The sequence below is a fragment of the Anthonomus grandis genome, chromosome 22 (assembly GCF_022605725.1).
Source record: "Anthonomus grandis grandis chromosome 22, icAntGran1.3, whole genome shotgun sequence".
NCBI lineage: Eukaryota > Metazoa > Arthropoda > Insecta > Coleoptera > Curculionidae > Anthonomus > Anthonomus grandis.
Window position 1 is genome coordinate 44,615,615 of NC_065567.1, and position 14,454 is coordinate 44,630,068.

The 14,454-nt window shown below is 33.3% G+C and overlaps 1 protein-coding gene across 3 annotated transcripts in view; it reads left to right on the forward strand.

Annotated features, from left to right (window-relative positions):
- The window catches only part of LOC126748334 (galactosylgalactosylxylosylprotein 3-beta-glucuronosyltransferase P), a 49,382-nt gene that overhangs the window by 21,739 nt on the left and 13,189 nt on the right, over window positions 1-14,454 (forward strand). For all 3 annotated transcript variants that reach the window (XM_050457490.1, XM_050457489.1, XM_050457488.1), the window contains 3 exons: window positions 2,907-3,047; window positions 3,108-3,330; window positions 11,088-11,248. In XM_050457490.1, coding sequence (XP_050313447.1) covers window positions 2,928-3,047; window positions 3,108-3,330; window positions 11,088-11,248 — 504 coding nt within the window. In that variant the 5' untranslated portion in view covers window positions 2,907-2,927. The remainder of the gene's footprint in view (window positions 1-2,906; window positions 3,048-3,107; window positions 3,331-11,087; window positions 11,249-14,454) is intronic.

Below are 14,454 nucleotides of genomic sequence, written 5' to 3' on the forward strand. Positions count from 1 at the left end.
GAGAAAAGAAGAAAAAAAATGTTGATACAATAGTAACCCATTTTTAACTTTTAGTCGTTATACACATATACAGTGCATCCCAAAAGTTATGTCTAAATTCATTTAAAATTCAGGGGTGTGTTCGAAAAAAATAACGCTCGGACCCGTCGATTTTTATTTCAAGTTGCGCATTTTTGTGCGTGAAGTTTGTATATGCAGGGTTGCTCAAAAATAAATTACGACCATCAACTTCGTTTTTTCAAATGAAAGCAACTTTTTTTCATCTTTGAATTTCGCATGGAATTCTACGTATGTTTCATGCATCATGTTCTATACCTAAAGTCAACAGTTATCGAAAAAAAGACGATTTATGTAATAAATAAAAAAGAACAAAAATTAAGTTAAATGTTCAAAATGGTTGCCATTCACGGCTTGACAATATCCAAGGCGATCAATAAAGTCTCGTTACACATTTTCAATCATTTTCGGAGTTATGGCGCGCACTTCTCTGCAAATTCTCTTTTCAACTCGACTAGATTATTTGGCCTATTAACAAATACCTTCGACTTGAGGTATCCCCACAAAAAAAAGTCCATTGGTGTTAGGCCAGGCGACCTAGCAGGCCATTCGATGAGTCCTCTCCTTCCTATCCACTGATTGGGAAAGGTTTCATCCAAAAATGTACGCACAGTGGCAGCATAGTGCGGAGGAGCGCCATCCTGCTGGAAAACTAGTTCTTCGTCAGGATAGTCTGGGTCCAATGGATTTGGAAATAAAGCTAGTAATGCTGGAACTAATTTAAATTGGAGAAAATCGAGATACACTTGTCCGGTTAAAGTGTGTTTAAAGAAAAAGGGACCTATTACTCTTCCGCGCACTATTTCACACCACACATTTAGTTTTTGAGGGTACTGGGCGTTTACCTCTATCATCCAATGCGGATTTTCTGTTACCGAATATTGACAATTTTGTCTGTTCACACTACCATTCAAACAGAACGTGGCTTCATCGGAAAAAATAATATTTGTTACTAAATTATTATTTAGATTGCACATATTTTGTAAGCGTTCACAAAACTCATTTCGCCTATCGAAATCGTCATCAAATAACTTTTGCACAGAAATAACTTTGTAGGGGTGATATTTGTGCTTTTTAACTATTCGGTGAACTATAGATTTCGCCATGTGTAAATTTGCTCCAATCTGTGACAGAGAAGTGCATGGATTTTCTTCCCTAAGCGTCAAGTTGTTAATTTTCATCTCGAGCATATAGCAGGACGACCAGATTTCGGCAGTTCTCTAACATGACCGAATTTTCTAAATTTAGCCTCTATTCTACTGACCACCTTTTGACATATCGGAGGACGATTAGGATAAATTTCATCGAATATGCACAAAATTTCTATTTTTTCTCGTTCCGTTAACTTTACCATTGTGAAAACCGCAACTTTGCTACAAAATTGCAACTTTGCACGTACAAAAATGCGCAACTTGAAATAAATTCGACGGGTCCGAGCTTTTTTTTTTCAAACACACCCCTGAATTTTAAATGAATTTAGACATTGAAGAAAGACAACTTTTGGGATGCACTGTATACACATTTATACATTAATATTAGCGTGCATGCTTTCAACACCTATACATTAACAATAGTGCAAAGCGTCCATACATTCAACACTTTAAGCAAAATAAATTTATACTTAATTAAATTCATACTAATAATCCTATAAAGTGTTATCAATGCCAACATTTGCATTTTACATGTTTAACATTTACATACTTACAACTATTTTACCAACCTTGTTTCATTGTTGATCGGTTCATTATCATTCTCGGTATCTAGAATATCCAGCAAATCAGTCATATTCACGAGAGGGATTAATCAGTCGGTCATTTTCTTAGCTGCTCCTTAGCAGCTTTAGTAATGGTGGTCGTTTCCAACGCGTTTTAGTGTCCCTCAGCAGTAGAACCCATGACTTCAAATGGACCTTCCTTTTTTAAGCAAACTTTGAATTAAAGGGGTTGAGCCGTCTATCCCAATAAAAAGCTCTTAAGGACGTTTGAGCAGATTTTTGTAGAGTTAAGTTTAAAACCAGTTGTCTTGTAAAGTCCTTAAACTAATCTGATTTAATACATATTTTATTATTAACAATATTACGTAAAACGTTAAAACAAGAAAAATAGAAAAACAAACAGAAAAAAAAAACAAAATACGGCATTTCAGTACTTACGGTATGTTTTCTTTAGTCTATGGGAAAAAATTCTGATGTTAGATAAAAATGAAAAAAAGAAACAAACTCACTACGTTATATTTTCAAAACTGAACTCACTAAATTACCTAAAACTAAATAATATGAATTCACTTATCGAAGTAGGGTAAATTTGATAAATACAGACGGCGTTTAATACGAGCGTATCGAAGTATCACTCCCAATTGGGATGCTCTTCGAACGGCCGTTTGCGGTCAGCACTGTCGCGCAGGTGGGTATGCACTGGTTCTTTATATATGGTATACTTACAATACAAGTTTAAGTATGCCACACTGACAATATTTTCTGATTCGGCAATCCAATCGGCATCGGTAATAAGGACTCAGTTTTAAATAAGTCACGGCTGATTTTTTTCAGGAGAACTTTAGTTCTAAATTCTTCTATAAGAAAATATAGTTATGAAATACAAAAATAACTTTCATCATGTTACAATCCTTAAAATGTGTTTATACATTTTGTTTTATGATTATGTCACATTAAATATTAGATTAAAATATGTTACGAGAAAAACTGCCAGTTAGTATGCTGACTAACATTCAATTTTCATAAATACTACTGAACACTTACCAAGTATTATTTAATCAGTAGCATACAGCTTAAGCTGTGCCCCCAATGATTGTTTTTTGACCTATAAATAATAAATTCATATTTTTTTTAGGAAAAGGTAGCTTCTAGTATTATGAAGGTTTCTACAAAATTCTACCTAATAGTATTTATATGCGCAACTACTTTATTTGTCCAATTTCACATTTATACACCCTACGCAACAAAAGAATACTCTTATGATAAAAAAATGCCGGTAAGGAATAACAAGATTTTGTTTGAATTGACATTTTGATGTGTAAAACATTTTTTTTAGTGTGAAGCTTTAGCGAACAAATATGCTTCTGATCTTCCTTATCTCTATATAATTACTCCAACGTATCGGAGACCAGAACAGCTTGCCGAGCTTACGCGCATGTCTCATACTCTTATGTTAGTACCAAATGTGATATGGTTAGTTATAGAGGATGCCTTCATGATTAACAATTTTGTTCAAGAGATTTTACAGAAGTCTGGGATTAAGTATTATTATATGGTTGGTAAGTTTCATTCATCATGTTAATACTTTGTGATTTGTTAAGGTAACTTAACACTAAAAGCCATGGATAAAATATCACGGCTTTATAAACAGAGTGATACAAAATTGGTGCAAATATTTTAAGAGCGTATTGTTGGGGTTAAAATAAGACTTTTTTTCAGAGGTACAACCCGCGCACAATTTGCGAACCGTGACTACAGTTATGTGTCAAATGTCCTGAAAATTTGGAAGAGTGCTCTTTTCATTTTCTGTGACAAAAATGGTGTAAATATAATTTTAGGGAAGGATTTAGGAGGACTTACCCTTCTGATGGCCCCTATCTTATGTTTGCAATAATAAATTTAAACATTATTTTGGTAGCCATAAAAAGTCTTAGATTTTTGTTTTTTGCATTTTTTCGATACTAATAACTAAATTCGAATAATTAACCGTTTTTCAAAAAATGGCTGGTAAACGAAACAGAAAAATTATTAAACACGATCAAACTATCAAATTAGAAAAAACGAAGTAGGCTGTGACCATCAAACGAAGTAGACTGTGATTTTTGTCAAATCAAATTACGTGTATCGAAACAATGCAAGAAACGATAATTTTAGATTTCTTCGTGGCTAACTAGACGGTGTTCCAGATTTTCAAAATTCTTATCGGTAACATAAGATGTAGATTATCATAAGGGCAAGCTTTCCTGAATCTGAGTTTTGACCATTTTTGGAGCGAAAAATATCAAGAGAACCCAAAAAATCCGAGACTTGCAAATTTTCAAAAGATTTAAAACATAACTATAGTTAGTGTTTCAAATAATCTATTTTCTTCAAGCAATTTGTGTGGGCTGTAGCTCTGAGAAAGTGCATTTTAGGAGATATGTTTATAAAGGGTGATTCAAAAGTAAGCGGCATCCTTTCAGGGGCGTAATCCTTGTATGAAAATAAGGAAAAAAGTTCATATTAATATGGGTTCGAAATTGCTTTCTAAGGGAGCTACGCCCCTTTGAATAGGACCCCTTGAAGACAATTTTTTCTCTATAACTTTAAAACCCTTTAGAATTAAATTTTGAAAATTGGTGTACTGCATAAACATTTCGTTGTGAATAAGATTCTAAATTCAAATTTTTTAAATTTTATTCAGGTGCGTCACATGCGGCGGTTGGTAAGGGTAAAAACATCCCTTTTTCTTTTACTCTTTTGGTTATTGTGATTTTGTTTGACAATTATAAAATTTTAGAGTCTTATACGTAAAAAAGGTACTCTTAGTTCAATTCGATAGAGCGTACCATTTACGAGAAAAGCGACTTTGAAAATGTTCTGATTGCGTATGTTTATTGATGAAAATTAATTCGCATTACGATCGACAAAAAAGACACTTTTTACTCACATTTTATTTAACACTTTATAGAAAGTGTTCAAAATTATTACCATTCGCGTCACGGCAAGCTCTTCATCTTTTTATTAGATTATGGTGCACACGTGGTAGAATTCTTGGATTGGTTTTAATTGTCTGAAATCCTTCCTCTATTCTTTACCTGAGAACATCAATATTGGGTATAGGGCGGGAATAAACTAGTTGTTTTAGGTGTTCCCATAAATAAAAATCAAGGGGGTTTAGGTCAGGAGACCGTGGTGGCCATGGCACTGGCCATGGACCCCCACGACCTATCCAACGGTTTTGATAGGCATTATTTAAATGTTCTCTAGCGAGAATGCTAAAATGTGGGGGAGCACCATCGTGCATAAACCACATTTGTGCTCGTAATTGAAGTGGTAGATTTTCTAATATTTGTGGTAATTCATTCTGTAAAAAAATTGTGTAAATTTGTCCATTAAGTCGTTGCGGCATAAATACAGGTCCTTTTAAATGCCCATCGATTATTCCCGCCCACACATTTAAACTAAACTGCTGCTGATGTGCCCTCTGTACCGTAGCATGGGGATTCTCATCCGTCCATAGGTGGTTGTTGTGGAAATTGAAAATTCCGTTTCTTGTGAAGCCGGCCTCGTCAGTAAATAAAATTTTCTTCTCAAAATTTTTAAAAGCAATGCGGTTTTCTTCTAGCCAATTACAGAAGTGTACACGAGGAAGGAAATCTCGCTCTTCCAAAGCCTGAACCCGTTGAATATGATAAGAGTAGAGTAACATATCGTGCAAAATTCTCCATACGGTTGACTGAGAGGACCCTTCTTGATTTGCGATGATGCGAGTGCTCAAAGATGGATCTTCTTCAATACGATCTAGCACGCGTTCTTCTAATGTTAGGGTTCTGGCATTTCTTGGTCGCCCAACAACTGCCTGTCTTTGAAATGTTCCTTAAGCAAAATTTAAGTAGATATTATGCGATATTACTCGCATTTTTCAATTTACCTGTTTCCCTTAAATTACGATCTACTCTTGCGAAAACCGTACGGTGTGGCACTCGTCGATTAGGAAATGCCTCATGATACAATCACCTTGCTTCAACACAATTACCAAATGCATTTCCAAACATAATGTGAATATCAGCTTGTTCTTGATACGTAAAATCCATGTTTGAATAAACTTAGAAACACAAAAGTACCAAACTCAACAAAGGCAATGCCCTTCTTATTAATAATAAATAGTAATTTGTAAAACACTCTATGAAACTAATTTTACTTTGACAAAGTAAATTGTATTTTACAATGACATTTATCAGTCATTTAAATGCCAAAAACCAAAAAACAACCGCCAACTTCGTTTTAAATGCGTATCCAGTAATTTTATTATGTATTAAACATACGCAATCAGAAAACGTTCAAAGTCGATTTTCTCGTAAATGGTACGCTCTATCGAATTGAACTAAGAGTACCTTTTTTACGTATAAGACTCTACAATTTTATAATTTTCAAACAAAATCACAATAACCTAAAGAGTAAAAGAAAAAGGGATGTTTTACCCTTACCAACCCCCGCATGTGACGCACCTGAATAAAATTTAAAAAATTTGAATTTAGAATCTTATTCACAACGAAATGTTTATGCAGTATACCAATTTTCAAAATTAAATTCTAAAGGGTTTTAAAGTTATAGAGAAAAAATTGTCTTCAAGGGGTCCTATTCAAAGGGGCGTAGCTCCCTTAGGAAGCAATTTCGAACCCATATTAATATGAACTTTTTGCCTTATTTTCATACAAGGATTACGCCCCTGAAAGGATGCCGCTTACTTTTGAATCACCCTGTATAAAAAAAAGTCCTATTTTTACTCCAGCAATACACTCTTAAAATATTTGCACCCAATTTTGTAACATCTTGTATATTTATTCAGGAAAATAAAGAGGGGTTCTCCAAAATATATTTACTAAATCTTACTAATAAATAAATGAAAATAAAAACATTAAAATCTATTGGAACACAAAATAAGTCATCCTATCATAATTAACGAACATAATCAAAGGACTATCCATGTTCTATTAAAAGGCGCTCTCTTGATATCGATCTAACTGAAACTATGACATCTTGGTACCTGGTATTTACCAAAATGCTATATTTAAATATACAGAATCTGAAATTGATAAAATATTTTCAAAATTCATGAAATGTACTAGCAGCACCTATAATTCTTTACTCTACCAACCAGAAAGAGTTACGGCTTAAGCCTACGGAGACGCCAAAAACTGTAACTCATTTCATAGAATATTATATTATTAAGATGATTCACAATGTGTATTATATACAGACTGGCAAATAAAAAACTGGAAATGGCCATATATAAGGAACGAAAAACTGAAAAAAAAACGCTGAAAATACTTTCTATAAAATGAACACCTTATTATTACTTATGCAACCTCTTGGGCAGGGTGAGATACACTCCTGAAATCCTAAATAGAAAATTGATTTTGAAAAATGTTTTTCATTGATACCATAGAACGCTACATTTCAGCATATTCTTCTCTGTTAAACAAGGAAAACAAAAAATAAAAACACTATTTTGAAATTTATACTACTTCCGTTATTTTGAAGACATTAATGAAGCCTTCTTTTAAATTCTTCATGTATACTTACAAATGTTTCTCTGGATATAGCACGGTATTCCTGGACTGTTTTATGCTGAAGTTGCTTTAGTGACTAAAGTTGCGTTTTAAAACCGACAGATTTTAGGTGACCCTACAAAAATAAGTCAAGAGTGTTGGGTCCGGGGATCTAGGTGGTCATTCAATAGGACCTCTTCTTCCACTCGTTAGGATCATGCAACTATTTCCTTGCTGTTCTCCATCCTGTCGGAATTATAGTAAGCATTCTTCTAAAGATAAATCTCTGTGTATGTCCCACTGATTTTATAATTCCCTCACGATTACTGGTTCAATAGACCTCTGTAGCATTTTGGCATATATATCGCCATTTAAATTTCCTGGTATAAATATTAGGCTGATAATACCCCAATATACCAGCCCAAACATCTCTAAATACGTATGGGTTCTCGTCATTCCATTCAAGACAGTTTTTCTTCTAAATATGCATATTTAAATAAAAGGTACACTCATCACTACAGCAAATATTTTTAACTAGTCGAGGTTCTGCCGTAATTCTATGTGTTATTATTTCACAAAACTGGATTCTTCTGTCCGGGTCCTTGTCACCAACTTTTTGCAGTAGTTGCAGTTTATACGGATAAAACTTTATTGATTAACGATAGAATCCAGTTGGTACAACTGCTTGACGAATTGAATTCATTTCAAATTGATCCAGAATTTCAATTTGTGCTGTTTCGTCTACTAATATCTCACCCCATCTAAGACGCTGCAGATAAGGGTGAGATAATATGCTTTTTTGTGCCCCCTTTGTTTTATAAAAACTGTTTTCAGCCTTTTTTATTCAGTTTTTTTTTTCATTCCTAATATATGACCATTTCAAGTTTTTAAATAATCCCCTGTATGCTCTGTCCATAAAAAGTTAATTTTTAGATTTTTTTAAATTGTAACAGAGGGTTTTTTTCTTGAAACTGTTCGATCTTTTAAATACATCTGAAATATAAAACCATACAATATATTTGAAAAAACCGCAAAACTCTGTAGATTTTATTTGGAATATCGGTATTTTAAGGAGTTTACCAAACTCTGGCATAAGGTACTTGAGGGGAATAAGGCCTAGCTAAGAAAAAAATTGAATAAAGTGAAAGACTGTAATGTTAATATTTAGTTTAATACACCAAACTGCTTATAAGGTTATATTAATTTTAACAAACTTAAAAAAATAATCTCTAAAAAAACTAGAAAACAAAAAATAAATATTAAGAAAAATACATAAAAATGGCACAACTCGTTAATTGGGCGAAGTTTAGCAGCCATCGGGACACTCAAAATCATCCATGTCATTGACTGTTAAGCCAACACATTCCTCATGGTACCATTTAAGACATTTGCTGCACTGCCTCATATCGGCCTGCCTGTCTTCCTCACATACATGGCAATACCATTCGGTACTTAACTTTTCCCTGGAGCTTTCAATATCTTTATTCAATTTGGCACGACTTTTGTTCTCCTCGGTAAAAAGATCTCTAGTGACTGGAGTTCCTTTGTAGTTTAGAGCTTTTTTTCGATTTTTTTTAGGTTTTTCATTAGTTTTTACTGGTGTGGGCAAAAGCTCATTAAAAGAAGTGACTTCATCTCTTGTGAAGTTCATCTCTTTAATTCAGCAAGAGGGATATGGTCATCAGTCCAATTCGAGTCAGAAGAGTAAACATTGAAATAGGATAATTTGCCAGATTTGTTGGATGCCATTCCAGATGGACCAGGTTGAGGAGATTCAGGTGGACGCCTATTTTCTTTGTTGGTATCATCCGGTGCCGGTACGTCTGAGAGAATTGAAGGAGCAAATGCTGTTTCTGGAATTGCCTCGGGATTTAATGGAAACAGACCAGTAGCCTTAAAACCATTTAAAATGTTACTATGTGTCATGTATTTAGACTAAACATTTGAAAGTATGATGTTAAAACGTGATTTGGTCAGCTTTTTGGTAGGATTCTGATCCAAGAATAATAATACCTCATTATCCCAATGATGCTCAAATGAACGATATACAGATTTGTCGAGCGGTTGAAGCTCATGTGTTGTATTCGATGGCAAACAGTAGAGATCTATATCAAGTGAGTCTCCAACATCAACAAGTGACAAATCAAGATGACAAGCTGCACCATCAAAAACTAAGAGGCACCTTCCTTGACTTTTGTATCGGGCAAAGTGCTTGAGGAATTCTTTAAAAAGTTCGTTAGTCATGTAGCCTTTACTTGATTTTTCCACAAGAGTTCCTGGTGGCAAATTATCATGTAATTCTGGCTTTCACCTCTTTCCTTTAAAAATAATCATAGGAGGTATTGGTATTCCAAGGGCATTGACACATCTCTGCATATTCTGACGATTGAAAGCGAACACGTTTTACCCCTTTCTTAGCTAAAACGGTTGGCTGGTGGTGAATAGTCAAGCGGCATCCTTTTTCATCCATAATATAAAGTCTTTCAGGGTGATTAATTATATCAAGATCATCATACATTTTCCCTATTTTTGAAAAATGATCATCAACTATAAATTTATTAATTTTTTGAGCCCTAGCTGGATTCATAAACTGTGCTTTTCTTTTAGAAATTACAGGATTTCTCTTCATAAAAGCCTTTAGCCAGTCTTTACCAGCAAGTTTTGAAATTGTATTAAATTGATGAGCAATTTTATTATCTTCGCAGAATACCAATTGACGAAGGATCAGTGGAGTCACAGGTAGACCTATTTCACTAAATCTTATTATTCTTTTAACGAGATCAGCTTCTTGTTCTTCTTTTAAAATAGATTTACGACCTAGTCTTTTTATTAGGATTCCATTCTGAACATGATTTCTAATGGTTCTTCTGGGAGTATTAAACCTTGCCGCAGCCCCATATATACTCAGAGTACCGCGTTGAACAGATCGAACTGCTGATATTAAATCCTCCTCGCACGGTGCCCTAAGGAGGCATGATGTTAAAAATCACTGAAAATAAAACAAGAATAGTTTAGAAGTTTAATAATATGTTAATAACAACATTAATTTGTCATGAGGATAATAAGGCCTATAGCTTATTTTTATAGGCCTTATTACCCATCCATGACGAAATACTATGTAAATTTATTTAAATTATGTCTAAATTTAATCTAATAAACTATTGAAATCACAAAATATAAAGTCTAACCAAAATATCTGCAGTTATAAATTAAAAATACAATTATAAATACTAAAAATACTTACGTTTTTGTTCGTTGTATCCTTATAAAATCACACGCGGCGACCCGTCGACACAACTTGTTGGAACTTACTGACGCCCGAAAGCGAGGAACGCGGGTAGTCCGTTCGAATATCCTTTGTAAATGGACCAATAGGAGACGCGGACCCAACGCAATCGATTTGCAATTAATTTAAAGCGGTTTTTTTGAATATAGGCCTTATTACCCGACAGGCCTTATTACCTGCAGGTAACTTATAACTTCACCCCAATAAACTATACTACTTCTTACGAAAAAGTCTATCATTTTTAGGCCTACATATATATGTACCGCTTAAAACGAGGCGTAAATCTGTAGTATCTAATGTTCTCTTAATTGCTAATAGTAGTACTTTGTAATTAATATCCCAAAAATATATTTTCTTTAAATCAATAGGGTCAAAAAGTAAAGGTAATAAATGACTTTATTAATACCATGGGATTTGCTATTTTTGATTCATACCTTTGCATAGTTTACGGAAAATAACGTTATTTCTTCTTAACAAAATATCTTTATACTTGAAGCACCCATGCCAGCACAATACAGGAACAAAACAAAAGGGCCAAGACCAAGGGGCGTTTCAAATAGAAATAAGGGACTTGAATGGATCAGGAAGAATGCTTATGATGGAGTGTTCTATTTTGCAGATGACGATAACACGTATGATCTGGATTTATTTAAGGAGGTAAAAATTTAGTGAACGATTCCAATAATTATAATTCTGCCTTAATAGAGCAATAAATGCATTTTACTTAAAAATAGATTTCCTCATACAACACAGGGTGCGAGCAACCGTCTCACATACAAACTTCCTTATTCTGATATAACAGAAAATGGTTAAACTAAATATTAGATATTTTTTTAATATTATTTTTGCAAATATATAACTTGTCAGATCATCAGACCAAGGATTAAAGACTGTTGGGAAATATATTTATTCCGATAATAATCTTTGATAAAGAAATAGCTTACTTTCGTAATCAGTGCAAGAATGTTTATTCTCGCCCTTATTTCGGAATGAGTAACTGTCACGCCATCGCATTAAATCGTACTTCAAAATATGAATTAAGGTCACTAGATCTGAAAAAAATAAACCATCCAAGCAAATAATGTATCCCGTTCTTATTTTTATGCCATGGCGCCATTTAATAATCATGATTATCATTCAAATATGAACTGGAGTATTTCGAATGGAAAAAGTACATTTAGATTGAAATAAAATATTGAAACAAAGCTTAATTGATAGTCGTACAAAAAGTTTAATAGTCTGCAACATGTGCGTAATTAAAAATTCTACACTCATCGAGGGTTTCCGTCACCCGACGACTTAGGCTTAAAAACCCCTTTAAACAGCAATAATGTAGCAATCTTGCAAATTATGTGGCTACGTTTATGGGGATTATCTGCGCAGCACTGCCATTCCTCGGAAGCCCATTTCCACTGTTCCCACAGAAATCATCAAATCAGCAGATAATACGTAGATTACAGAACCTATAAATACATGTAAATTCCCTAGTTTTAGCAATTTTGCTTGTTCATTGTATCTGTTAGTTGTAAATCCGTTCTTTGTATACTTCTTCCAATAAAATAACTTTTTTTAAGAAGAAGTTGTTTCGGTCATTAACCGTATTTGGCGCAATCGGTACGATAGTGCGGACAATTTCTGTCCACTTGAGGTCTCAACTATTCAGCACTACCCAGAACCTTTGAACAAGCCAGAAAACGTAACCACGCAATTGAAGATCAACGAGCAGTAGGAATCGGAAGAGGATTGGATATCCAGATAAAAAACTTCGGTAAGTGCCAAGGTTCTCCTTTCTGTCCCTTTTTGAACCCTTTGTTTGAGGACTTCTATAGGAATAATTTTAGCTCTGTGTATCGAACGCAAAATTTTAATTTTAGGTCTGTTAATCGAACATACATTTCTGAAATTTTAGCTCTGTGTATCGTAAACACAAATTTAGTTTTATTGATGTGTATTGCTAACACACTTAACTTTTAAGTCAGTGTTTTGATCACAATAACTTTTTCCTTCTCTTTTTCCGGTTTTTTCTGGCAAAAAGAAAACATTTTGTTTTATTAATTTTCTTTTAAATCAGAAAATTTATGGTTGAGTTTAGAGTTTTTACCGAATAGCTTTTAAATAGCCTACCTAATATTTATAATTCAGAGTAGAGTACATTAAATAACATAACGATGCCTGATTTTAAGTTTGTAATGTTTGAATCTCGTGTTGCAAACATTAAACCGTTTAATGGCGATGCTAATAACCTTAATAAATTTATTTTAAGATGTGATGATCTAATTAGTTGTTATAGATCATTAAATGATGCTCAGTAAAATAATCATATTTTTGAAGGTATTCAGGAAAAGCCGAAATAATGGTAGGACGGAGAGTAGAATTAGATAATTGGGCTAAGTTAAAAAATGCTTTAATTTAGTGTTTTTCTGATAGAAGGGATATTGATTGCTTAGTACAAGCGTTAACTAGAGTCCGTCCCAATAAAAATAAAAATTTAAATGATTTTGGAAATAGGTTACAGTAGTATTCAACGTATTAGTAATGACATTTCACTCTTTTGGAAAAAACTTGTCAAATTGAACATTATAATAAAACCGCGTTGAATACATTTATTACTGGATGCAGTGATAATCTAAAAAATAATATGTATCTTAAAAAACCTAGTAGCACTGAAGATGCAATAGCTTTTGTTCGACATTATGAAAATTTAAAAAAATTATACGGTGATTTTTATGAACCCAAAACACACTAGCCAAAGACTCACCAAACACTATCACACCAACTACAGTACAAGATTCATCAACCCAATTTCAGATCAGCCCTTACCCAAATATGTATTCTTATCAACCAATGCAAGTTCAAAATAATGTTTTAGAAAATTTCACTCCAAAATATCAGTGGCCATCTCAACCTGTGTATTCAAGCCAGATAATTGGCACCTCAAAGATTCCCCACAAATAAAGAAGTATTTGGTGGTCCAAGAAACATATTTCGACCAAATCAAATGCCAGAAAACCATCTTCCAAAGCCTACTCCAATGTTAATGACTAGAAGAAATTCTTCTTATAATTCTAGACAATTTAATAACTCTTAACAATATATTTAGAAACTACAATACACAAAAACCTAACTTTATAGCACAAGAGCTATATAATTATGAATTTCCAGAAAATTGGAGGAAGCAGATTCTTCTTACGTTTTTGAAAATAACTATCCATATTTTGATGAAACTTTTACAAATGTTTTCGACGAGTACGTACAAAATTTCTCTCAAATTGAAGATACAGGAAAAACTTTTAAGCTTGCTTTGGAAAACGCCAAGCCAAAAAGTCCAAGCCTCGAAAACATAAAAAAATTATAGAAATCAACTATTCCTTCTGTAATTCTTTACCCTACATTGAAATCCAAAACTTAAAATGAAAATCTTAATTGACACAGGTAGTTAATCAATTTTTCACCCTGCATTAGCAGAAAAGTTTTATCCACACTGTATATATCACACAAATAATGTTATTGGAATAGCTGTCGGCAGTCAAGAAACTAAAGGTCAAGCCTCTTTTCAACTGTTTGTAGAACTTGGTCTAAAAAATAAAATTTCCTTTGTTTTGTTTGACTTTCACGATTTTTTCGATGATGTTCTAGGTTTTTTAATGACATAAAAAACCTAGGTCTAAATATTGATTTTTCAAGGCAAGAATTAGTAAGATCCACATTAGAAATATTCTTTAAGTACAGACAACCAAACGATTCCAAATTCTCATTTTCAATTAACCCTTATGAAAAAATTGTGAAAAAGATCCCAGTAGATATTTTTTACGGATAAATCCTGTAATGTGGAACAATTTTTATTTTCCTCAAATTTTGCAGAA